The sequence below is a fragment of the Thermobia domestica genome, chromosome 3 (assembly GCF_964235325.1).
Source record: "Thermobia domestica chromosome 3, izTheDome1.hap1.1, whole genome shotgun sequence".
Classification (NCBI taxonomy): domain Eukaryota; kingdom Metazoa; phylum Arthropoda; class Insecta; order Zygentoma; family Lepismatidae; genus Thermobia; species Thermobia domestica.
In genome coordinates, this window is record NC_137456.1 from 123330243 (window position 1) to 123355397 (window position 25155).

The following is a 25155-nucleotide window of genomic DNA, read 5'->3' on the forward strand; positions in this document are numbered from 1 at the left end:
ATATCACATTAGTCAGAGAAAAAATACTTGAAAATATCTTCAATATAAAACTGAATCAGAAGACTTTTATCGAAACTAAAATCCCTCAAGCAGCAATTAACGCTTCATAATCCAATTTTTCATCTAGATCTGCCATTTTTTTTAAATAATGAAATAAGATCCTTGTAATTTTTTGATACAGCATTAACTAAACGAGAATTATAGTTCCAGGCGTAGCAGAGACTTTGGACACTCTCCTTCTAATTTCAGTACCTAGTGCATGACTCCTCTTTAAGTACTACTTGGAAAAAAATTCTGACAATCTTTTAATGTTAAGAACGATATGCGAACGAACGTTAATTTGTGAGCGAAACAATAGGCAAAGATGGCAGTAGGTTACGATGTCTTAACTTGCGCTTGAAGTCAATTCAAATGACTCGAAGAAGAAATTTTTTCAGGTGCGTGATAATGGGACTGCTCATTTTGTTTTCGGTAACCGTGACCAAACGAAATTTTTTGGTGAACAATCGTGGACAAATCAACTGTATGGTTTATTTCGGATTTCTAAAAATGGTTTCTACGTGAAGTTGACACCGCTCATTTTATTTTTGGTATAAATTGTTTATAAATCGTGAACAAACGAAAATTTTATGTGAAAAATCGTTAGCAAATTATGCATGGCTTATTTTCAATTTCCAATATTTTTTTCTTTAAGTACGTGAAGTTGGCACCACCCATTTTGTTTTTAGTATAAATTGTTGATAAGTCGTGAATAAACTAAAATTTTATGTGAACAATCATGAACAAACGATGAACAAATTATGTGCATGGTTTACTTTTGATTTCCGAAAATGGGTTCTGCCAGGGTCACGCAAAAGCCCATTTTCTTCTTGGTATAAATTGTTTATAGATCATGAACAAACGAAAATTTTATGTGAACAATCGTGAACAAACGACTAACAAACGATCTGCGTGGTTTATTTCGGATTTCCGGATTTTTTTTTTTTTTTCATAAACGTGAAGTGGCACCGCCCATTTTATTTTTGGTGTAAATTGTTTGCAGAATAGAGATGCAAAAAAGCCGGCTTTTTTGAATCGATGGTTTTTTTCACATAAAAAGCCGTCTTTTTTGGGAAAAAAACGAGAATTTTGGAAATTTTGGCTTTTTTCATTTTCATGATTTTTCTATCTAAATAGCTTTTTTATAGTATATTCTATAGTTAGATAAGAATTCCATGACCTAAATGCCATATTTCGCTCTAAAATTCACCATCAAGATGGATGGAGCACATGTTTTACGAATTAAAGCTAACATGAAGAATGTAGTATTTGAGGGCAATTTTAGAGGCTATTTAACTTTATTTTAACTTTTGAGTTATCGACATTTTTTTCTTCTTCTTGGGATCATTTCAGTTTGTCGTCTGTGTTTCATTTCTAAGAGCTTAGTACTCTAGCTTCTAGCGCAAAAGTTAAACTTACGTTTTTCTATATATCCGTCAAAGCGTACGTTTTTCAATATATCCATCTAACCGTACTTTCACATTTCTGTTATACTGTAGCTGTGCAACAATTTAGCAATTATTTTCCGGGTACAACCTTGAATACTAATTTATACAAATAATCAGTAGCGGATTTAGAAACGTACTTTGGGACGGGTTTCTCTGATTGTTTCATTTTCTAAAATGTCCTAATTTTATTTGGGAGGAGCTTGAAGTTTATGAGTACAGGCATAACTAATACTGTATTTCGTTTCGTTTATATATTTAGCGATAATCTTCCGGATACAACCTTGAAGATCATTTTATACTGAGAATCAGTGGCGGATTTAGAAAAGTATTTTGGGAGGGTTTTTTTCTTACTAATGTTTAGTTTTTCTAAACATTCGTAATTTTTATTTGACGGCAGCTTAAAGTTTATGAGTAAAGGCATAACTAATAGGTATTTCGTTTGTTTTAGACATTCCGTAATTTTGGGGAACAGGCTTCAGTCCGAAAGACCGCGCCCCTAACCTTCGCAAAACCGTCACTGCTGGTAATTAGTAATAATAACGATTTAAAAACAATAAGAAATGAAGTCGGCCAACTCATAGTACACGTACTATTTCTACTTCATAGATGGAATGAAGAAAAGTTTTGTCCGAATGGTCGAATGCTGAGTTGAATCCCGGACTTCCCGATAGAAGCGCAAAAGCTCCACTCAGTCATGTTTGTTGTGCAGTTGTATTTATCTTAACTTAAATATATTCCGTAGTGCTTTTTTTTGTGTTGGTGGGGTGGGGAGAGTTCCATAATGATATGGAGACATTCCGTAATTTTGGGGAACAGGCTTCAGTCCGAAAGACCGCCCTCCTAACCTTCGCAAAACCGTCACTGCTGGTAATTAGTAATAATAACGATTTAAAAACAATAAGAAATGAAGTCGGCCAACTCATAGTACACGTACTATTTCTACTTCATAGATGGAATGAAGAAAAGTTTTGTCCGAATGGTCGAATGCTGAGTTGAATCCCGGACTTCCCGATAGAAGCGCAAAAGCTCCACTCAGTCATGTTTGTTGTGCAGTTGTATTTATCTTAAGAGGGAGAAGGAGTGCGCCACAGCGGCCGGAAGATTGGTGTTCAATTTAACATGGGATCTCAACCATTTTTTAGGCAAATCATGGTTTCATTTCGTTCTTTCGCAAAAATGTCTCAATAGCTCACTCAATATGATGCATCTCATTTTAAAGGTGCAATTTGAACGCTGTGCGTTATATTTTCTTCTTATAAATACAGATAATTATAATCCAAATTCCCATAAGAAAATGATCAAAATTAGAGGGAAAAGTCTTCTGTTTTTTTACAGTAAGGAAAAGAGCTAAAAACGTCGGACTTTTTTGAAAATGGAGTACTATCTTTGTACTTGTGCGCTACTGTACTATTTTTTCGCTGTTTCCAAAGACATTCATTACACAATCGATGAGAAATTATATCCTTCATTATTGAATCTACAGAAATCAGAAATCAGATTTTTTCGTGTTCACGTACTTGGCCGTCTAACTGCTAGATGGCACTATAGTCATTCCTCATCCCACTTTCCTTCTCAGCGGGAGCCAGTCCTTTTGAAAACCTACTTTGAACTTCTTAACAGGGGCGGGAGGAAGGAAGTCGTTGTGAAGAACGGGAACTTCAAACACGAGGAATGGCAAAATTTATGACCTCTTTAGTTGATGGTTTCTGTTTCAGCAGTACAGTGTATTTGTAGATGGTTTCTATGAGAAGAAGTAATTTGTGTTGGTAGCGATAAAGTCAACCTTTCGACATAGATTTGTGAAGGAGAAGCCGAACCAAAGTCTTCGTTTATCTATTCCAAGAAAGAAATGAAAGCTTCCTGCAGGACTGAGAATATACATACAAGAGAAAAAATAAAATACATTATTATAATCTTATTATAATAATCGAGTAGATTAATCCCCGAAATATTCTTTGTTTACCTGTCAAAAAATCAAGAATAATATAAAGCTCTTTCATCAGCTTCCATCGTACAACATACTAAACACAAACATTATATATATATATATATATATATATATATATATATATATATATATATATATATATATATATATATATATATATATATATATATATATATATATATATAGTGGCGGATCCAGGATATGATCAAGGGAGGAGCTAAACCATAGTTTGTCTCTTTATCCAGAGTAAACAGGATTGAAGCCCATTTTATCCAGTGTATACCTGAACGTCAAGGGGGGGGGGGGGGGCTATAGCCTCTATAGCCACCTTTGGATCCGCGCCTGTATGTGTATACTGTTTACAGTGCCGGATTTACGTATAAGCTAAACAAGCTATAGCTTAGGGCCCTGCTCTCTTGGGGCCCAAAAATCTAAAGAAAAACTGGATATACATTTCTAAAATATAAGAAAATTAAAAAATAAAATAAAATGTATATATACGTAGCAACAATGCTTCCTGCTGTGTAGCCTACGTTCATGTAATTAATGGGGCTCCTTCTGCTAGTCTGCTTCCTAAATTATCTCTAGTTTGTTCATATCTGTATGTAGGGTGCCTATGTTCATCTGGACACATAAAGGACCCCATTACCTTAAACAGCTTGGGGCCCCACGAAACCTAAATCCGACTCTGACTATCTATTTATGCATGTTTGCTCCCTCTCTTTTCGAAGCAGTTTCTTTGATATTGCTTCAGATTCCGGCAGGTTTTACCAAGGAGGGAAGAGTCCTTACTCATTCCAGGCATTCAAACTAGGGACTGGACTACTTGCTTCCAACATTCTGTCCCCCATGTATCCTGGTCTGAATCAATTGCCTAAAGCCCATAAAACATTCAAATTCAAATGTAGATGTTGTTCGTCAGTGTCGACACCGAAATATTTCTCAATCAATGGTAGGGGTGTTTGGTATCCTCAATCTGTCTCCCTCTTATTAGCGGAGAAATACCGGTACTCTATATTCGGTAGTAATTTTTATTTATTTATTTATTTTTTTTAAAAGTGCTGTTTAATGTATCGCATAGGAAACTAAATTTTTATATACCCTAGTAGTATAGAAACGCACCATACGGTACCTTACAAAATAAACATCCTATGCCAAGGATGCAAACATTAACAATAATAATAGAAAAACATACTAATAAACATTTTAAAGACATTCTTTCATTAATCAAGTCGCACTTAAAAGTAGAAAACAATTTTGGTTATGCATGACTTAAAAAAAAAAAAAAAAAATGGGATGCGCTCTAATATAGGCTTACATACAGTTACTTTATAAATTCTTAAAATGACGCGCCCCATTCTTTTTATTTAGGCTTGCATAAATAAAATTATTTTTAACTTTTTAGTGCGAATTGATTAACAAAAGAATGTCTTTAAAAGGTGTTTTATCATTTTTTTTATTCGTTGGACACATTTTCCAAATCCTAAAGTGATATGCAACCAGGGAAATAAGGGCTGGTTAAAGGCTAGTATTTATTTTAGGATAAAATAGTTGAAAATAAAAACATTAAAATTTGCTTTTAAAATAAATAGATATATTGCAAAGTATGAAAGTAAAAATGAAATATTGTATTGTCGCCGGACTTACGTCGCTCTGTGACAGTTCTTAGTTCTGTGACGTCAGGAAATAAGTTCAATGTATACGAACACTTATTCAATGTTTGAAACAAACACCTGTTACGTCCTTGTACACTCATCTCCAAAATGATTGTCGCATATCTATAACTGTCTCCATGTAAGAATATAATGTAATACTGAATTTGCTGGGTACTTTTAATACTGATACTATGTGTATAATCGGGAAATGAATATATGGTAAATTTCATAGGAAAATATTTATAAATACGAAAATTAGAATGAGTAAATCATAATGTTGCTAAATGGTCACGGAAGTTTTATTTTCGTTTTATTGTTCTTATTTACTCCTCTTCTGACATGAAACTTGCATACATGTCTCTGCCGATTGTACACATACTAACATTATAAGAAATACCGGGTGAATTCGTTATCAAATTATATTCCTACAACCAGTGGTGCCCCCCCCCCTTATGTCCATGACGCACCCCCCCGCAATTGTCTATCCATATGTATTCTTCCATGAAAAAAAAAAACTTTTCGATTAATTTTACCCCCCCCCGTCAAACATATTTATATAGATTTTTAACCCCCCAAATATTTCAATGACGCAGTTTGCGTCATAGCCCCCCCTTGTGGGCACCCCTGCTACAACAACATATTTATAGACATGCGACAATAATTTTGGACATGAGTGTACCTTCCTGAAGAATGTGACCATCTTTTAATTCTATTGTTAATGAAGTGGTCTATTTTCCCAAATAAAAACCAATACCAAGCAGAGCATATGCTCCCTCCTGTCCTTCTAAGCCGGTACCCAAGGCTAAATGTAACATTGCGCCCCTTTCCTGTTGTAATAGGAAAAATTCAGGATGGTCAGCTACTGGTATCGATCCCAGGACCATTCGAATGTGAAGGCGAGACAGAGGGTAAATCTGGTGATCATATTTTGAAAAGAAAATAAAGAAATGGATTCCACTAAAAAAGAGTCACATTGCCAATACATTTCAGATCTTTGTCTGGGTTTTCTGCCTTTCAATTCCAAGTTTTTTTTTTTTTTTAACCCACGAAGGCCCAAAATAAATGAGAATATTGACTCTCCCGTTTTTTTTTGTTTTTTTTTAATATTTGCATGGTTCTTCATTTTATATCAGACTCTTCCTGCACTATTCCCGCGTTATTTACCATAGGTAGAATCCTTTGAGAAAGAGACAGGCGACAAGTGCTTTAGTTCTCTATGGTATGTTTGTGACCGTTGTAGATATTTCAGTGGCTCTCTAGACACGGAGCTGACTGCTGATATAATGTTGGTCCCTCTTATTTCTTTTTTTTCTTCAGTTCTGTTCCTTCTTTTCTCTTAGCCAAAAGAAAAGAATTTCACTTTTCTGTCCCATTTACATCCGTAACCATCCCCCTCCTGCGCTGTCCAACTTTGACCACATGCAGGGGAAAACGAAGGAAAAGGAGGGGTGCCGTTTGCTTTGATGGCATTTCAGCAACAACCCCATCTGTTGCCAAAATAAGGAAACACTTGCACTGCGATATCTTCGATTTGTCAAGGTCACTTGACTCCTTCCGACTCTTAACTTAAATATATTCCGTAGTGCTTTTTTTTTTTTTTTTTTTTTGTTGGTGGGGTGGGGAGAGTTCCATAATGATATGAAGGGTGTGAGCCAAGAACATGGTAACTAACAAATTTTCAATTGCTGAGTTATGCAGCACCAGATAGACAGCAACGCATACCGCTTCGTTTAATCCTTCATGTATAGTCTTATGTGAAAAACCAGCTTTCCGACTTTCAAAGTGGATTGTGCAGTAGAACATTTCTAATTTCTTAAAATAGTAAAATTGTGGGTTACCATGTTCTTACTTCACACCCTTCATATGTTGAATGCCTCTTGTTAAAAATACAGAAAACTTGAGGACTGAGTAAACCGTGATGGTGCTTATATAAAACTGTAGAATTTCAAGAATATACAAAACCAAAAGCTCTAGATGTGCAGCGTTTAAGTGTATCATATAAATCTAAGTATTTTTCTTATGTTTTATTTTAATTTTATTTTGTTCCAAAAAGAGGGTATGGAATATTTTGAAGTAAAAATACTACATAGAATTTTGCTACTTATTTGAGTATTTTTTTAAAAGAAGTATTTACTTTTAGGGTTGGCTGGTTTACACCAGCTATTTTTCTTCTTTTTTTTTAAATAAACAACTGGTTTAAACCGAAAAAAATAAAAAGAACAAAAAATGCGAATCATGTGAACTTCATGGTAACGTTTCCATACATCAAACCATCTGCATTAGTTTTATTTCCTTTTCACCTTTTAATCAAGGTGTCCCATATTCAATTCTCGGTCGAACTACAACCCTTCTTTCATGCGTAAACAAAGTAGCGGTTCGGATGTAACTTTAAGCGAAAGTCTTCTCCTTGATAACCTCGGTATTACGTAAGGATGTTAAGCCTGAACATACGAAACGAAACTAAATTGTATATTTCTGCATGCCTGAATGCGTATTGTTTTATAAAGAAGCCAAGGTTGCTTAAATATACTGATATAAATTGACAAAATTTATCGATTGCCTACGTAGCTTTCAACATTAGCTTGGATTGTACTTTCAATGATATGTACTGTACGTACTAAATTTGTAATTTAATACCTCAGTTTTAGTGTACTGATCATGATACGTTGACCTTTAAATTTTACATGCAAAGCAATAACAGGATTTTTTCCGTTATTGTTTTACATTTAGAGTAATGACGGGATTTTCCCGATGGCTAGGGCGGGAGTTTCTCAATTTAAGAAATTTACTGACCGGACTTCTTTAAGCTTATGTGACCTCTTCCAGCATAAGCCCGTTGTTGCATAATAACACCAAGGCGAAACAAACTTATTTCTGTCAATATGTAATGTAAATACATAAAGCAAAATATCTAAATCCAAAAAAAACCTGGTTTAAACCAAAAAAAGCCTAGTTTAAACTCCCCCCAAAAAACGGGTTTTTGGCATTTTCAAAAACAACCATGGTTCTTGCCAACCCTGCTTACTTTTGTATGTAGGAGGTTTAAAAAAAAATCTTATTATATACATTGGTTAATCCTCTGGAATTCATAATGTAAATATGTTGAGAAGTAAAACTGTTTGAAATATCTTTTCGAAATTCATGGTTTATTTTCGAGGTTTTACATTATTATCGACATCAACCACTAATTAAATGACTTTTTGTGTTGTAGAGAAGCGAAAAAAAATCTGGTTTATCAATTTAAAGCAGAATTTTCAAAAAAGCCCAAAATTTCCCAAGCAAAAAAGCGAAGCAGAAAAAACCGAGTTTTTTTTTTCAAAAAAGCCGTTTTTTTTTCGAGCCCTTGCATCTCTATTGCAGAATGATGAATAAATGATCTACATACGATCTGCATGGTTTATTTCGATTTCCGAATATGGATTCTGACAAGTTCACTCGCATTCCATGATTGATTTTAAGGGGGAGGGGGCAACTGGCAGGCGCTCTATTTGCAGTACTATCATTTTAAATATTACTCTGGTAGAAGCTACTTTATAGCCTTTTACTCAAACACACACAAATAAAAGTCGAACATTAACGGCCACTAATTGGAGTGAAGGAAATATTCTGGAAAACTTACTTGTTCCAATATTTTAAAAGCATGTTTACAGAATCTAATATTATAGGGCCTAATAATTTCTAAGAATAATGTTATTTGGGAGGAATAATTATTTGCACAGTCTGTTCAAAAATTCTATCAAATACATGAAGCCTACGTAGCACTGTTCAAAGTTTACAAACAAAAATTGCTAATTAAAGGAGTACAATAAAATGCAATGTACAAATACACAATGACCGATACGTAGGTACAACCAGGCCCGTAGCCAGCCCAAAAATTTAGGGGGAGGGGCGGTAGAAGTTAGGGGGAGCTCGACCCAATCATATACTTCATCACCATATTATAGTTCATTTGCAAGCCTACCGTGAAACTTTTAGGGGGCCAGTCAAAGTTTAGGGGGGCCCGTCCCCCTAGCCCCCCGTGGATACGGGCCTGGGTACAACTGAGAGAATCAACAGGTAACGTACAGTGTCTTTCGATTTTCTACATTGTTAAAAATGATTTTCAACAAAACATCTTTGAACAGAAGTCTTTGATTTCTCTTTTCGTGTTCAAATTTGCCAAATACTTTCTGGCACAGATCCATTGACTCTTATTTTTTCTCTGTGGATCCTCAGCATGCAACAAGCTGCGTAATCGTTTTTCACATATATTCAAGTGAAGCGATGTTTTCATCCTTCTAAGCGCTGGATGACCTTTTCTTCACTGTGTATATTGCAGGAGAAAAGAAATCATTATAGCTGTACGGGCAGCAGGAAACAAGGAGGTATATACTGTATAGATATATCTCTCCTGTGTTGTTTTCATTTCTCTATATGTAAAAACAAAGTTTCGGGTGCTAAGAGGGGTGATTTCCCCCTTCTTATGGACTGTCTTGAGTCTGTACATTTTAATCAATACTGTAGTCTTACTATTTATGTCGGTGAAGAGTAGTTCCATGTTTCATCACGGGAAATTGTTGAAAATGGGTGCCTTACATAATGCATAACATGTTTATCTCTCTTCACATCCCTTCGCAGTACTTAGTTGTTATCATCCATTTACAAAAGTTATATTTTTATTGCAACAATAGACTAGAATTTAATGTTTCTTTTTATTGTTGTAGTACCTATCTCGTAGCAACACCATTGTTTCCATTTAACCCCTTGGGGATCCTATGGTACAATTTGTACCATATGCACTTTTCATGGTACATTGCGTTATTTCTCTTCTATTTGAGCTTTTTCGTCCGGGTTTTTTTTGTTTTCCAAGTCCAGAGGCCTTGTAGAAGACATTACGTATGGTTTCAGACCGTCCTGCGTCCAGACATAGGAGGTGATGACGTCATAAGTCAAAAATTTCTCTTCTCATTTTCTAAGCCTATGTTCAATAATTTTTGGCGGGCTTATTTTTCTATGTAGAAGATTGAAATTTTGCACAAACATTCAGTCCACCGAGTAGTATTTACCAGATTTTTTGTTCCGATGTCAGTGCTAGAACAGGGGGAGAACCAGAGGGGAAAAGGGGTAAAAATAGGGATTTTTTACCTCCAAAATCCCGTATTTCGTCATTTTCCCGCCAAAATTTTTTTAGATGGCTACGATCACACAGGGGGGTCCAGGGGGGCCAAAGTTCGAGAAAAAATTTTTCCCTCCGAAATTTTCATTTTGACATTTTTTTCCCGCTTCTGGTATATGGTATGAGCACGCAAGTGGTACCATTTGAAAGCCAGCTCTATTCTGAAGAGAATGAGGTATGAACCATGATCCTAGGATAAATAGTGACGATACAGTAGCTGCTTGACTGAAAATCTAAAAAATAGCTCAAAAAGCCAGGATCCGGAAAGGGTTAATGATTTGACAGAGGTTGGAATTAAACTTTGAATTAGTTCCGATGGAAATAAGTCCTCTGTTTTGACATCCGTAATGTCAACACTTGAAAGAGAGGATAGTGATTATCATTGTAATTTAAGGAGTGCGTTTTTCGAGAAGGCAAGTGCATGGAACTTGGTCAAAGCAATATAGTATATTCTCACTATACCAGTCAGTAATGCACACGTCGAACGGATATTTTGTATAATGAAAACTATGAGCAAATGTTAGAATGTCAACAGAACTTTTGATGGCAAAAATTAATGTTCAAAAAATAAAACTGAGTTGTCAACTTCTCCACAAAACGGTGCTTGAAATTTTCTTGAACAGCAAAGAGAGAGAGAGAGGCGCCTATAGTGACTGATGATTTGTGTTATTTTCATTTGGTATAATACAGAGGTTGTTCAGCCTACGTTGTTCAGCGATTTCGTTCCTTCCCCCTCCCGGGCAGAATGGACTTACCCGACCTGGCTCGTACCGTCCTGCAGTGTTGTGCAGTGACTTCCTGGGAACGGAGTATTGTGTTAAAATTGTTTTCAAGTGTGTGGGTTTCCGCTCTGTGACCAAAATGCCGCCCAAAGTAAGCCGGTTTTGGGAAGGCTATGTTGCAGCTCTTTATGACGCCCACTTTAGTGTTTCTGTCATTAGAAAACAGTACAAGAAGAATGGTTGCAACATCAGTTTAAGTGAAATAAAAAATGTTATTAAAAAGTACAAGGGCAACGAAGCTTCACCATTTGGATCACCCACGAAGTTGCCTAGGAAGCGGAAATGCACCAAAGCCACCTCCACCATGCAGAGGAAACTTCGCAAAATGGCAATACAAGAAAATCCGCCAACACAAAGGTGTATGGCTAATCGTCTTGACGTGTCTTTGGGGACTGTGAGCCGGACCTTACACCATCAACTCAAGCTGGAAGAAGTCATGACACGGATGCCCACCAAAAGGAACGAAAGTGTAACGCCCGGAAGCTGTACGAACGTCATCTGGCAAAACAAAGGTGCATGTACGTCGTAACGCTCGATGAAGCATGGATTTACCTTTCCGACTGCGGCAAACCGAGAGTCATCATGTACCGAGGGAAAGGCGCCAAGAATTTCAGAAGATGGGTCCGTGTCTGTAAAGAATCCTTCCCAAAAGATTCATGGTCGTTACTGGCTACTGTTACCGAGATAAATTGAAGATTCGTAGGGTGGCGAAGAACTGCAAAATAAATTCGCAGTATTTTCAGGAACAGATCATGAGGCCGTTCTACGAGCATGAGATTCTAACAATGCACGGAAATGGCGCCAATCTGGTGGGCATTCACATGGACAGGGCCTCATCACTTACCTCACGATCGTCCCTCGCATTCTACAGGGAGATGGAGGAGGCAAGTGGTATAGAGGTGATATCTTTCAATGAGCTACCTGTCAACTCTCCAGATGCAAGTCCTATGGACTATTGTAGATTTGTATTGCTGAAGCGGGCTTTGGGAAAACGGCGTGTGACAACTGTGGAAGGACTTTGGAAAGCTGTGCAAAGGGAATGGGACAAGATTCCTTTCCCAGTTCTTCAGAGAAGCCTATTACAGTGGAAATTACACTGTCGGGCTATTGTTAGGAACCAAGGGAAACACATCGAGCACTTACGGACCTGGTGCCATGGATTCTTCTAAATTTTTAGGTAAGTCGGAATTGACCAAATGTAGACTGAACAACCTCTGTATACTTTAGTTAATGGTAATGGTAGTGTTAATAGTTAGTAGATATAACGACGATAATAATAGCAAAAGAAATCATTTTCAAATTCATGTGTCATATTCTACAAATGTCGTTGATCTTTCCTGGCGCTGCTACAATAATGTAATTTTCCAATAGGGCAATGGAAATTGAATTATCTGGGCTGTTCTTGTGCTGTCTATACTCTTGCTATGCGATTGCCCACTTGTTTACCAGATGTATTTGAGGAAAAGTTACGACAGCATCCTAAGCTATTGATAAATTATGTGGGATCTGGATTAGTAGTACAACACCTATGATCAACAATAATTCAAATGTGATGATAGATAATTATCATGAGCCATCTTTATGACTCGACGCTAGTCTTCACCGCCATGCCTAGTCTTGCTAGTGATAGCTCAGATATTATTAATCATTAGTACTGTTTTGATTGATTAAAGTTCTATTTTTTATTACCTTTAGTTAACCTTAAGATTTCCATTGCTAGTCATGTTGATGGCTGCTCTTTGGTGTATTACTTTATTTTGCACTGAATGAATAATATAACGTTGATTTTGTAGTTTTAATAATATAGCCATATCGTATTTATTATTCTCTTCCTTTTCAGATTGGTGGTTTAGTAGTTCTTAGCATTGGAATATGGACCTTGGTTGACAAATCTTTCATTGACGAACTTCTTGGAACAGAATTATTCAAAGGTGCAGTATGGATTCTCATAGCAACGGGTGCTGTAGTCTCTCTGATTGCTTTCCTTGGCTGCCTTGGGGCGATCAAGGAAATCAAATGTATGCTATTTACGGTAAGTACACATGCAAATACAGTCCTAGAAAATAAGATTTTTTAAAATTAATTCCTTTTTGTTAGATTACTGGATAAAATTCAACATTGGTATGTCTAAAGATACTTGCAAAGTTTTTATTAAATTTCCATTAAAGTGATTAAACCTTTAAAAATTCAGGAATATGTTCTGCATTTTAGGTTAAGTTGACTAACCATGATACTTGAAATAAATTTAAGATTATATGATTATTGTTGAATTCAGGGTAGGAATCAGGATGGTTTAGTCAGTGGTGGAGCGGTGTTTGGGTAAGTTGAAAACTTACAACTGCTGTTGCTACATGTGGATAAACATGACTTTCTCGATCTATTCCTATTCTCTCCTATTTCATTATTCCATGAATTATTTATTGTAATTTATTTGTATGATACACGTAACTTTGACATAGGAGTTCATAGTTATTGCACCAGTCCCATAGTCAGACGACTTCAGTCCCACTGAGGTTTGTTTGAACTATCCCTAAAATTATGATTTGTAGTTATAAATTTGGTCATGAATTTTGAATGAAAAACACTAAATTAACTTATATATATATATATATATATATATATATATATATATATATATATATATATATATATATATATCACATGAAAATTCTTTTCTCTCAAGTTTTTATTTTTCGTGCACGGTTAGTAACTACCTACATTGTACACTGTAAAGCAAATCTAGAGTCTATGGTTCATTCCCGTTGTGCCTACTTCCCGTTCTGCCTACAGACCCTCCAGCACTTTAAAGAAAATATTTTTAATTATCTTATCTCTAGGCAGAACGGTAATTCCCGTTGTGCCTACTTCCCGTTGTGCCTACTCTTTCGAGACGGGGAATTATGTGCAGGGAGGAATTTTTGTAGGGAATATTTCTTTAGTATTTCTAAAAGCTTCTGTAAAAACAACCACCACCTCTACAAGTTTCATCATACATGGAAAATTGGTTGACTCAGTTGCAAGAATGTTAGACATTGTATGTGAAACAAACATTAAAAAAAAAAAAAAAAAAAAAAAAAAAGATCTAATATCAAGCAATTTCAGAACAAAATTTTATTTGGGTTTCCAGTAGTTTACCTCCAGCATGCTAAGACTTGCAGTACTAAAAAATGCCACAGTTCACATCCCCAAGACATGTCTGGCCAACTATTAAACAAACAACGCAAGAGGATGCATAAGGCGGCCTTTAAAAAGAGTGTTTGTCTCCATCATATCTCTTTCCTCGAATTGATTGATTCAGTTGCCAGTAACCCGTTTGACATTGTATCTGAAACGAACACGAAACAGACTTACTTCGGGCTAATATCAATTCATTTCACAACCGAATTTTAATCGGTTTTCCAGTAGTTTATCTCCAGCATACTAAGGCTTGCAGTACTAAAAAGTGCCACAATTCACATCCTCAAGACATGTTCGGCCATACATTAAACAAACAATGCAAGAGGATGCATAAGGCGGCCCTTTTGAAAAAAAAAGAGCCTTTGTCTTTTACATCACTGCTCCTTCTTTGGCATTACCTTAACAGGTAATTTGTCTTCTAACACGATTCTATACTACATGCAATGTTACATATACTTATATTGTCAATGTAAATACTACATATCGTCAATGTTAATACCATATATCGTTAATATAGCCAATATATTTAAAACATCTCACCATCACTGTTCTAAATGCAAACAGTATGCAACTGCATCTGTGTAAGCCACCAAGTCTATTACATGTGATTCCAGACGTGCCTTCAATGATTTTATTTTTTGTTCAATTCGCTTATATTTCAGCTTTGGTTCCTTCGGCTTTTTTCCTACCTCCAACATCAGCATACAAGCTTCATTCTCACTCTGTTCTTGCTGCAACAGCTGTACAAATGTAAAAATATTTGGATGTTCTCTTGTCAGTTTTCTGTTTAATTTAGAGTGCCAGCCCTCTACAACATTATTTGTTCTTCCCTCAACATTATCATATTGGTTCCATATATCTCTGGAAAAGAGAGAAACATTAATTACATAAAACAAATCAAAGCTTGACAATAGACATTCAACAACGATTGGAAGTTGCATGTTAACGTCTGTCGTAGATAACGTTAAGGATAACGTCTGTTGTTTGTTGTTAGTAACACGGTAAATTTATAAGTATTCAGTTTTGTAATCATTACACTAGTATAGAGTTAATTTCAGATCTCTGGTATGAGCAGATTAAAATTTCGTATTGGCATGCAGATCTCAGAAATGATTTTTTATGGAATGAGAATAATAATTACGCTTACCACACTCCATTAAAGACACTATGCACCATTTCATATCCAGACACTTCTGAGCTCACAATTGTAGAACACATAGGCAATACAACAATGACAAACGAAACTAATGGAAAAACATAAAGGACTAAAATGACCGAATGAGTAGGCCTATATATGAAATACTAATCACTGCTAACGTAGATTTCGTTTCCCAAACGAAAACCACATATATTTGAAAAAAAAAAAAATCAAACGAAAAACAGATAGTGAAATAGCGTAGAAAATAAGGTAACTACTATATCGTACTTACTTTGTGAAAATGGCGTCTGCATCGTCCAGCCATGTTTCGACTAAATAGTCATGAAACTTCTCTGCGTTTTGTACTTCCGGGGCATTTTCCTGGAGATGCAGGAACATGTCACCCACTTGCTCCACTGGCACAAGTGGTAGTGCAGCAGCACGTCTTATCCACTTCCTGACCTCTTTGTCTTCTTCATAAAAAGTGGACAACCCCAATGACTGAACTTTCCTCCATAAACATAAGAAAAAATATGGGAAGTCAGTAAACGACGCGTCGCCCTGAAAACGTATTGGCGTCCGATTAAATCAATATTGTTAGTTTGCAAAGAAATAGATATGATAAAAATTTTCTTGCTTGCTCCGCTCGCAACATAAACGTTTCAATAAGAATCACAACAAGCTTTTACTTATTACGTTAAAAAGTTATTATATATGATTTGTTAGTGTCAGTGTGATAAGCAAGGTGCCTAGTAATGACTTATAGTCTACACAGGAGTGTTTTCAAAATCAGAAACGGTCAAAGTATGAAATACGTGTTCGGCGTTTTGTTGGTGATGAGTTTGCTTAGATAATCACGCTTCTCTACCCAATCGGATTACTCACGACGGTGAGAATGAAAACTCTGAGAAATTCGCAAAGAAGGCTCCTTCTGAATTTCCATTACATTTCACAGAATATTTTTACCGTAAAATAATCGAAATTAAAATGCTATTTGTGTGGTCACATACAGAATAAAATCACAGATATTTACGATTATTAGGAAGGCTGGAACCACGTGTAATAGGCTTGATGGCTTACATAGATGTGGTTGCATACTGTTTACATTTTGAACAACGATTATGAGATCTTTATTTAAATTACATTGGGTATATTGACGATATGTGGTATTTAGTATTTACATTGACAGTATAAATGAAATGAAATGAAATTTTTAAGTTTTACGTCCTACGGTAATGCTGGCTAGGCTAAAGGAGACGGTGATGATGAGAAATGAATGAAATAGTGGAAAGTAGGAGAAAACGGTAGAACACCGAGAAAACCAACGCACACGGTGTTTGTCCACCACAAAGCTCACCTGGCTCGAGCTGGGATCGAACCATGGACCCCATGCACCAGAGGTGAACGCTCTACCCCTGAGCCATTGCGGTCCCATTTTTTTCTTTTTTTACAATATAAGTACGACATATTGCGTGTAATACAGAATCATGTATAGAGGACAAAGCACCTGATCATATATAGAGGTGATGCCGGAAAAAGATCTGTGATGTAGAAGACAAAGGCTTTTTTTAGAAAAAGAAAAGAGACCGAATTATGCATCTTCTTGCATTGTTTGTTTAATATATGGCCAAATATATTTTGAGGATGTGAACTGTAGCACCTATTACGTACTGCGAGCCTTAGAATGTTGGAGATGAACTACTGGAAAACTGAATAAAATTTTGTTGTGAAATGACTTGATATTAGACCGAAATAAGTTTATTTTCTTGTAACTGAATCAATTAATTTTCCATTTCTCTGTAAGTATTAAAAAAACACATCTCTACTAAAGTAGACGTGAATAACGCTGCTAATAACAAAACTGTACCTAGTCATTTTTTCTGAGAAGAGCAAGTAAGATAACATTTAAAATATATGATGAAATTTAAAGGAATAGTTATTCTTCTTACAGAATCTATTAGAATTACTAAAGAAAAAATCCCTAGAAAAGATCCCTCCCTGCACAGAATTCCCCGTCTCGAAAGAGTAGGCAGAACGGGAAGTAGGCACAACGGGAATTACCGTTCTGCCTACAGATAAGATCATTAAAAATATTTTCTACAAAGTGCTGGAGGGCCTGTAGGCATAACGGGAAGTAGGCACAACGGGAAGACACCGAGTCTATACTTTGTTTATATTCAATGTTTGCCTGCAAATTCTTGAAAAAAATATTTTCATTAAATGGGATGAATATACCACTTTCAAACACTAAAATACTATTAAAGTTATGTAAAGTATTATACAAGAAATTGTCTCACCCATTAAAGCCTGCAGATGTTAATGTTAAATAATAGAAGTGAACAACTGAAGTAGATATAGGTAAGCTGACACCATAGAATATACTGCAATTATTTGTAACAGTATAAATTCTATTTAAATGAAATGAAATGTAACCTTTCAGTTTAAGGTCTCATAATTATGCCCTTTAGGATAAGGAAGATTATGATTAAGGCAGGCGAATGATGATAGAAAAATTGATGGAATCAGAATGTGGAAGGAAATGGAAGACCCGAATAAACTCACGGTCACGATGTTGTCCACCACAAACTCAATTATCCGGGGATCGAACTAGGGATACAAATTCGATTTAGTACGTTAGAGTACTTGTAGCAATGACAATACATTTTAATTATGGTTTAATTTGAAAAGATAAGAACTGTTGCGATAGTTTTAGATTCTTTTCAAATCTATCGTAAAAAAAAAGTTCGACTATTGTAACAATTTTGAAATATCAGATGTATTACTCAGATCAGACTTTGGTCTTATTTCTTTTATCCATAAATTAATTGAAGAATATTTTAAATAATATATTTCCATGTTTTATTGTGTTTCTCTATAGACAGAGCTAACATCCGTGCTTCAATTGTGCACTTTCCCACTTGACTATGTGGGGGCTCAAAAGACTGAAAAAAAGAAAAGAAAAAAGAAACAAAATATATTGAAGATAGTTTGAAACCTACTGTCACACTATTTTCCATTCTTCATTCGTAGAGTGAAGAGTATGAAATACAAAAATTACTTATGTTTAATTGGAAAGAGTGTCCATCATTCGATAAAACAGAAAGATAAAAATATTTGCTACTTGTGTGCGCCTGTCTACTTGACGAAATTTTCGCAAAAGATTTCTGAGTTTGATAAAAAAACATAATACAGTATATTTACCTTTAGTCTGATCGTCCCCATTGATTCGAGTTTAAATCGATCGAGAATAGCTATAGTTAGGGGATGAATTAAACTTCGGCTTTGCATACTGAGATGCAGGTTTGAAGTTAATCCGTTAAAATACTAACCATTACATTAATCCGTTATTTTTTATTAATTTAATCAATTAAATTTTGGAGGAGTTAATTTTTAATTGATAATTATTTTTTTAAAAAATCGTAACGATTAAAAAAATTGTTACATTTTCTGGAAAACGATGTGAAATAAGTGTTCTGCAGGAACATTTTTGTGGCTCATTTCAAAAAACTTCAGAGATGGTTCCACTACAGAAATTGATTTATCAAGCCCTTTTTTTTTTTTTCAAAATTACTCCAACTTGCCTTCCAGCCTGGGTTGCGAACCCAGACGACAGTACAAATACCTGGTATTTGATATGACCTTGATATTACCATATATATAGATACCATTATTACTACGTTCTAATATATAATCTCAAAATTGTGTTCCTCGTAGAACTAACAAATACACAAAAATATAATTAAAAATGACACAATTTTATTATATATATATATATATATATATAGATAGATAGATAGATAGATAGATAGACTTTTCAGTTTTATGACTCTTATTTTATCTTTAATAATTATCAGTTTTGAGTGAAAATAGTAGATTTTCATACTAATCGATTTTCCTACGCTTAATTTTATCGATTAAATTTTGCATGCGTTTTTACAACTCAAGACAATTCTCATAGCATATTAGTGAAAAAGTTTAATTTTAATTTTAATGGATTAATTTTAATGTTAGTGTATTAATTTTAATTTTAATCATTATTTTTTCTGAGCTTAATTTTCAATTTAATAAATTATCTTTTCTTGACCTTAATTTTAAATTCTAATCTGTTAAATTTTTCATTACTTTTCCTGCTATGCTGGGATGTTAAGTAGTGATGATTTATTGTGACTAAAGTGTTGTTCAAACTTATGATATTGCTAATGCTACCGAACATCTAAAATTAACATTTTCAGTCGCTTCTACTAAACATGGCCACTAGTTGTTGTAGCTAGTTGTGAAGAACTTTAAAATAGAACACTAATGAACATTTAAATGTTGTCAAGCATTTGAATAAAATTTGTTGAGATTTAGATGTGTTACGTTAGTAAGTGAATTCTTAAGATCAAACAATAATGAAATCTATATTGAAAATAAGCATCTACTTTTTCATGCTCTACACTTTGTAGAAGTGATTTACCCATAACTTTATTTATCGTCATTTCTCGTTTTAAGAGACTAAAAGAGGGCAGTAGCGGATCGATTTTGCCGATCGTTCCGTAAGTTCTAATACTAAATCTGCGGTGGCGAACACCCACAATTACATTACAAAAGAACAAGGAATAGTATAGGACTGTGAAGTACTTTTAATCAAGTACATTATCCAATCTCATAGTGTAAATACCTGAATACATTCTACAGGTAAAATACCTGTATACAACAAATTCAACAATTTTAGTTTAAAATCATGACGTTCAATCTGAACCGGCTGCTCCAGATTCTGTCCGTTGCTTCCAAAATCCATTAAATCGAGATCCAGAAAACCGCGGAATGAGTGTATACCCGGTACGTATTTTCAATAAGCTTGCATGTTCATCAGAATGTCGATCCCTCTGAATCTATGGATTTCGATTCTGGCCACGAATCTGCACGGACAATTAAATATTTCGCTTCATGTTACTTCCTTGGCTACTTACTAATTAGAACCAAACTTATTATAAAATAAATATACTCCTTGGACACATTTCGAAAACGAAAAATAAAACCTACTACATACTTGCAAAGTAAAGAATTTCAGAGAATTTTAACATTATTTTACTACTTTGAACTATTTTAAATTCTTTAATAAATTCTAGTACAGAGAGAAAAAGAAAGAGTGTCATCATCGTATAATAAATAAACCCATCCTTATGTATCCCAACAGATAATCAAGAGAAAGTAAATACGTTACTTCACTTGCATTTTTAAGTAGGCCCTAAGATATATATGTTACATATCGTATATTTTAATATGATTTATAATACCATTTATACATTTATTCTATAATATCTATAAGAATTTGTTCTGTTATTTTATTACGATATTATGATAATTCAGTACATCATTAGTTATAAATTATCACAGCAAGTTATTCGTCCTAATATGTAAGATAGTACGGATCATCCTTTCTATATAATTATGAAGGTAAAATAGTACATAATTTCAACATAATAAGAGGATTAACGCATAAGTACTAGTTTATTCAAAAAAAGGAGTCCCAGAACAAAGAGTTATGAAAAAAGTTATCAAATATTTCTTGTGGAGTATTATTGAGTGTGAAGTAGAAACTGAAAACTCGATGGAAGAAGACTACTACTCAAAATGTCGATGTGATGAATGATGAAAATTAGGTAGGTGAAACGGGAAGCCAATGAGGAAGTGTTAGGAATAGTAGAAAAAAATACAATATTAGAGATAATTTTAGAAAAAAGAAAACTAGTTATAACTAAAGAACGGAATTAATGGCGAAATAAAAGCCCGAAAATGGCTGGCAAAATTGCGAAATAAACACCCAAAAATGGCAGGTAAAATGGCAAAATAAAATAAACAAGCAATCATGAACTTTGGGGGAAAAATAGATACTAAATATGTAAATATGTATTATAATAGGCTTTAATTCGTTTACTAATCGAATAAAATGTTTCATTTTGCACTTTGTACTTACCACTTAAAATTCTGGAAACTTGCGCAACCCATGAAGGGACGACATCTAACAATTCATTCGCCATTCTTCAGTAGTAACAATGAAACAATAACCTAAAAACACTATCACATTTTATTCACAAGTGGTTACATTAGCACAAGGCACATGAAATACTAAAGTGAAGTCATTTTACACTACACTAGCAGTTTATTTTTACTTACGAAAGGTTTTTCATATTTTTGTTCTCTGAAATTATTAACATCTTTTTAAGATTTTCAAAGGAAAGACTTTGTCCCCTGTCAGAAAGAATTCGCTTTGGATGTGAAAATGATCTTTCCACATCTACAGATGTCACTGGAGCATACTTGAAACATGTAATTTGGGAAGGATTCATGTCACTGTCAACAGTTGTATCAGCATCACCTTCCATAACTAGCGATATCCTTCAATTTTCCCAAATCTGGATTAGCACTTACAACACGATCACACTTACGCCGAATGTACTCGTCCTTGTCACCAGGTACAACATTCAGATCGTTGAGAGTATCATTGAAGATTTTCAGAGAACTAGCGAGAGTCTGTTCGTTTTTTTTTTTTTTTTTTCAAGCTTGTCAATAGTATCTGGTAGCTTTGCAAAATGTGTTGCAATGAAGACTGAGTCCTTTTTCAAGGAATTCTTCTTAAGAAAACTTTGAGCAACCTTGAAGACGCACCATCCTCATCAAAAGTATCAATAATTCTTTTGATGGATTCAAAGTTGTTAGCATAATAGAGAACAGCTGTAATCACCCCATCTCGTTAAGACAGGCTGTGGTGGAAGCGGAAGTTCAGGGACTAATTCGCGAAACGTACTTTTTCAGAAATACCTTCTTCCAATTGACACAAGAAGGTCAACGTCAGGAAAATGAGAACGAACTTCCTCTCCAATTCTATGTAGCGCGTGTGCCAGACAGGTGACATGCAGCATACGTGGGAATAGAACCTTAAGGGCTTTTGTTGCACTTTCCATGTATGCAGCTCCGTCTGTGACAAAAAGAAGGACCTTATCGTATTTTACACTTTCTGGCCACAGAATACTCAACGATTTTGTAAAAACCTGTTCAATTGCGGTGTCATTTACTTTTTCTAGAACTTCTATGCGATCAAAAATGTTTGTGTGCCTTCTTCCCCTCCTAAAGTTCCAATTACAACATTGGCAATGGAACGTTCTAGAATATCGCAAGTTTCATAAATTGAAATCCATATGCTTTTGTCAGCAACACTTTCACGGATATCGTCAATAGTTCTGCTGTACGCGCTATCAACGTAAGTCTTTCTCAAAGATTGTTGTTGGAAGTTTTTGTTTTGTGTATTTCTCGACTTCCATAAAGGAATCCGCGTTAATTAGAGTTTCACATAGATTATTCGCAAAACTGTTAGTACGCGAAGCGGGATTCGTGACTGTTCCAAAAAGATTTTGAACTTCTTCACCAGCTGATTTGCGTGTCCTTGCAGAATTGCGTTTTGCAGTGCTTATGTTATGTTACAAAATAATGCTTTTAAGCGGAAACCACAGTTTCACATAACTTACAAAACAGTACAGAACCGTCTGTTGAAAACACAGTACGCCCGAACTCACTCACAAATTTTTCCAACTTCTGTTGCCTAGAAAGACCAACTTTCGGCATCTTGAAATATTGAAACGCACATAAATACCAGTTCTGATCACGCACGCCTAAGATTCACAATAACTGCCCACCTGGCTACTTCTCGAAAGTAAGCATCTTCGATTGTCATTCCAAGAACCTAACACTACTTCAAAATTCCAAGAACTGAATACGCACTACCATTCCCGCCCCTCCACTTGTCACATTCCAACGGAAATAGACCAGTTATTATCAGACACCGAGATCGCTTGTTCAGATAAGAGTGACTCAGATCTGTGGTATGCTGTCATTCATGAGTAATTAAAGAGTAGTGGAAGAGAAAACCTGTGACAATGGCAACAAATTGCTTCTAAATTGTGAAATTGCACTTTTCCTGAAATTATCATGAAAATTGCAATAATGGCACTTATGGCATTTTGTCATTAATTCCGGGCTTTAGTTAAAACATTATTTGGGAAGACGTTTTACAGGATGTAATAAACTGTATGGTAGTAGAAAAACAAGGGAGGGAAGCCGAGGCTACAGTTAAATATCAAAGCGGATAACCACTACGCGGAAAACTAAAGACTAGCTGAGGACTGTAATGTATAGAAGCTTCTAAATTTGCTGTAAGTAACTTGCCAATGATAGCAAATTATTTACAACCATGTGAAGATTTTTAAACTGTTGTTTTATGTACTCATACTATCCTATATTAATAAATTTAAATTTGAAACTCTTTCAAAACGTACTTTATGTATGCTTTTCACTATATTAAAATTTTCTCTTATAATTTACAGTACTTTATTGTTGTATTCGTCATATTCGTTCTGATGTTGGTTGGAGGAATTTTGGGCTACGTATTCCGAGAAAAAGTCCGCGACACAATGGAGAAAGAAATGGTTACGAGTATGGCTTTGTATGACCAGAAGGAGAATATCAGAAAAGCATGGGATCAAACACAGGAGACGGTATGTACTTTCTTTTCTTGTTCTTCCTAATTTATGTAAAAATGACGTAATATTATATAGCGCAAATCTTCTGGCGTTTTACCCTGCATAATTGAAAGTTTACTGTTGAAGATACAGGAGAAATAAGAAAATGAAAAGGGTTTTGGACTTAGTTGAGCCGAAGAGTATATCGAGTTTGCAATACATATTTTGCAATACGAGGAGGTGCTGATAAAGATTGAGCTTTGCGAAGAAAAAATTGAGCTACGAAGCTGAAACTCCCACACTATTCCATATATTCCCCTAGTAGAGCAATGCATTTGTAACATCTGTCCTGCAAATTTTTTTAAGTCATTGTAAATAGAAGTCTTTTGTCACTGTTGTAACCATTCATCTGTAGCATCAGTTGCTGCTTGATCACTCTGAAAACGGAGACTTTTGAGATGTTTCTTGAGGTTTGGGAACAGATGGTAATCGGATGGAGCTAGGTCCGGCGAATAAGGGGGGGTGATTCAACATTTGAAAGCCTAGGAAGACCAATGTGTCCTGTGTTTCAGATGCCATGTATGAAGAGATATTTTGTCGTGTAAAACCGGAATACCTTTATAGATCATATCACGACGTTTTTCGTTGATGTTTCCGCGCAACTTCCTCAAGAGACCACAGTAATATGCTGCATTAATCGTTGCACCCACTGGAAGATAGTCCACCAGAGAACTCCGTCCTTATTCAAAAAGATTGTTGCCATTTGTTTCTGTGCAGACCTCTGAACATAGCACTTCTTTGACCGGGGAGAAGAACTGTGCTTCCACTCCTTAGACTGTTCTTTAGTCTCGTGATCATAACAATAGATCAACGTCTCATCACCAGTTACGAGTTTCTTCAAAAAAACCAACATCACTTCCAGTGCCGGATTTACGTATAATCTAAACAAGCTATAGCTTAGATCCCCACGCTCTTGGGAGCCCCTAAAATTAAAAGAAAAAATTGAATGCACATTTTCAAAATATAAGAAAAACAATAAAAGTAGAACCTACATATAGCAACGGTGCTTCGTTTGTGTAGGTCCCTATGATGTAAGTAATGGGACCCCTTCTGCTAGCCTGCTTCCTAAAATATTACTGGTTTCTTCATTTCTATACAGGGGCGCCGGGACCGGGGGGCAATTGCCCCCCTAAAACTTTTAGAGGGGGCAAGATACTCGTTTTGCCCCCTCACTTTCAGACTGTAAAAACATCACACAACGGTGATTATATGAACTAAATTTTGCTTTCTATGGTAATGTGAGAAAATTCTCCAT

The 25155-nt window shown here is 35.2% G+C and overlaps 1 protein-coding gene across 1 annotated transcript in view; it reads left to right on the top strand.

Moving 5' to 3' along the window:
* The window catches only part of Tsp74F (Tetraspanin 74F), a gene marked incomplete in the record, with an annotated part of 101852 nt that overhangs the window by 42028 nt on the left and 34669 nt on the right, over positions 1-25155 (top strand). The window contains 2 exon segments of the mRNA XM_081751607.1: positions 12868-13059; positions 23706-23876. Coding sequence (XP_081607733.1) covers positions 12868-13059; positions 23706-23876 — 363 coding nt within the window.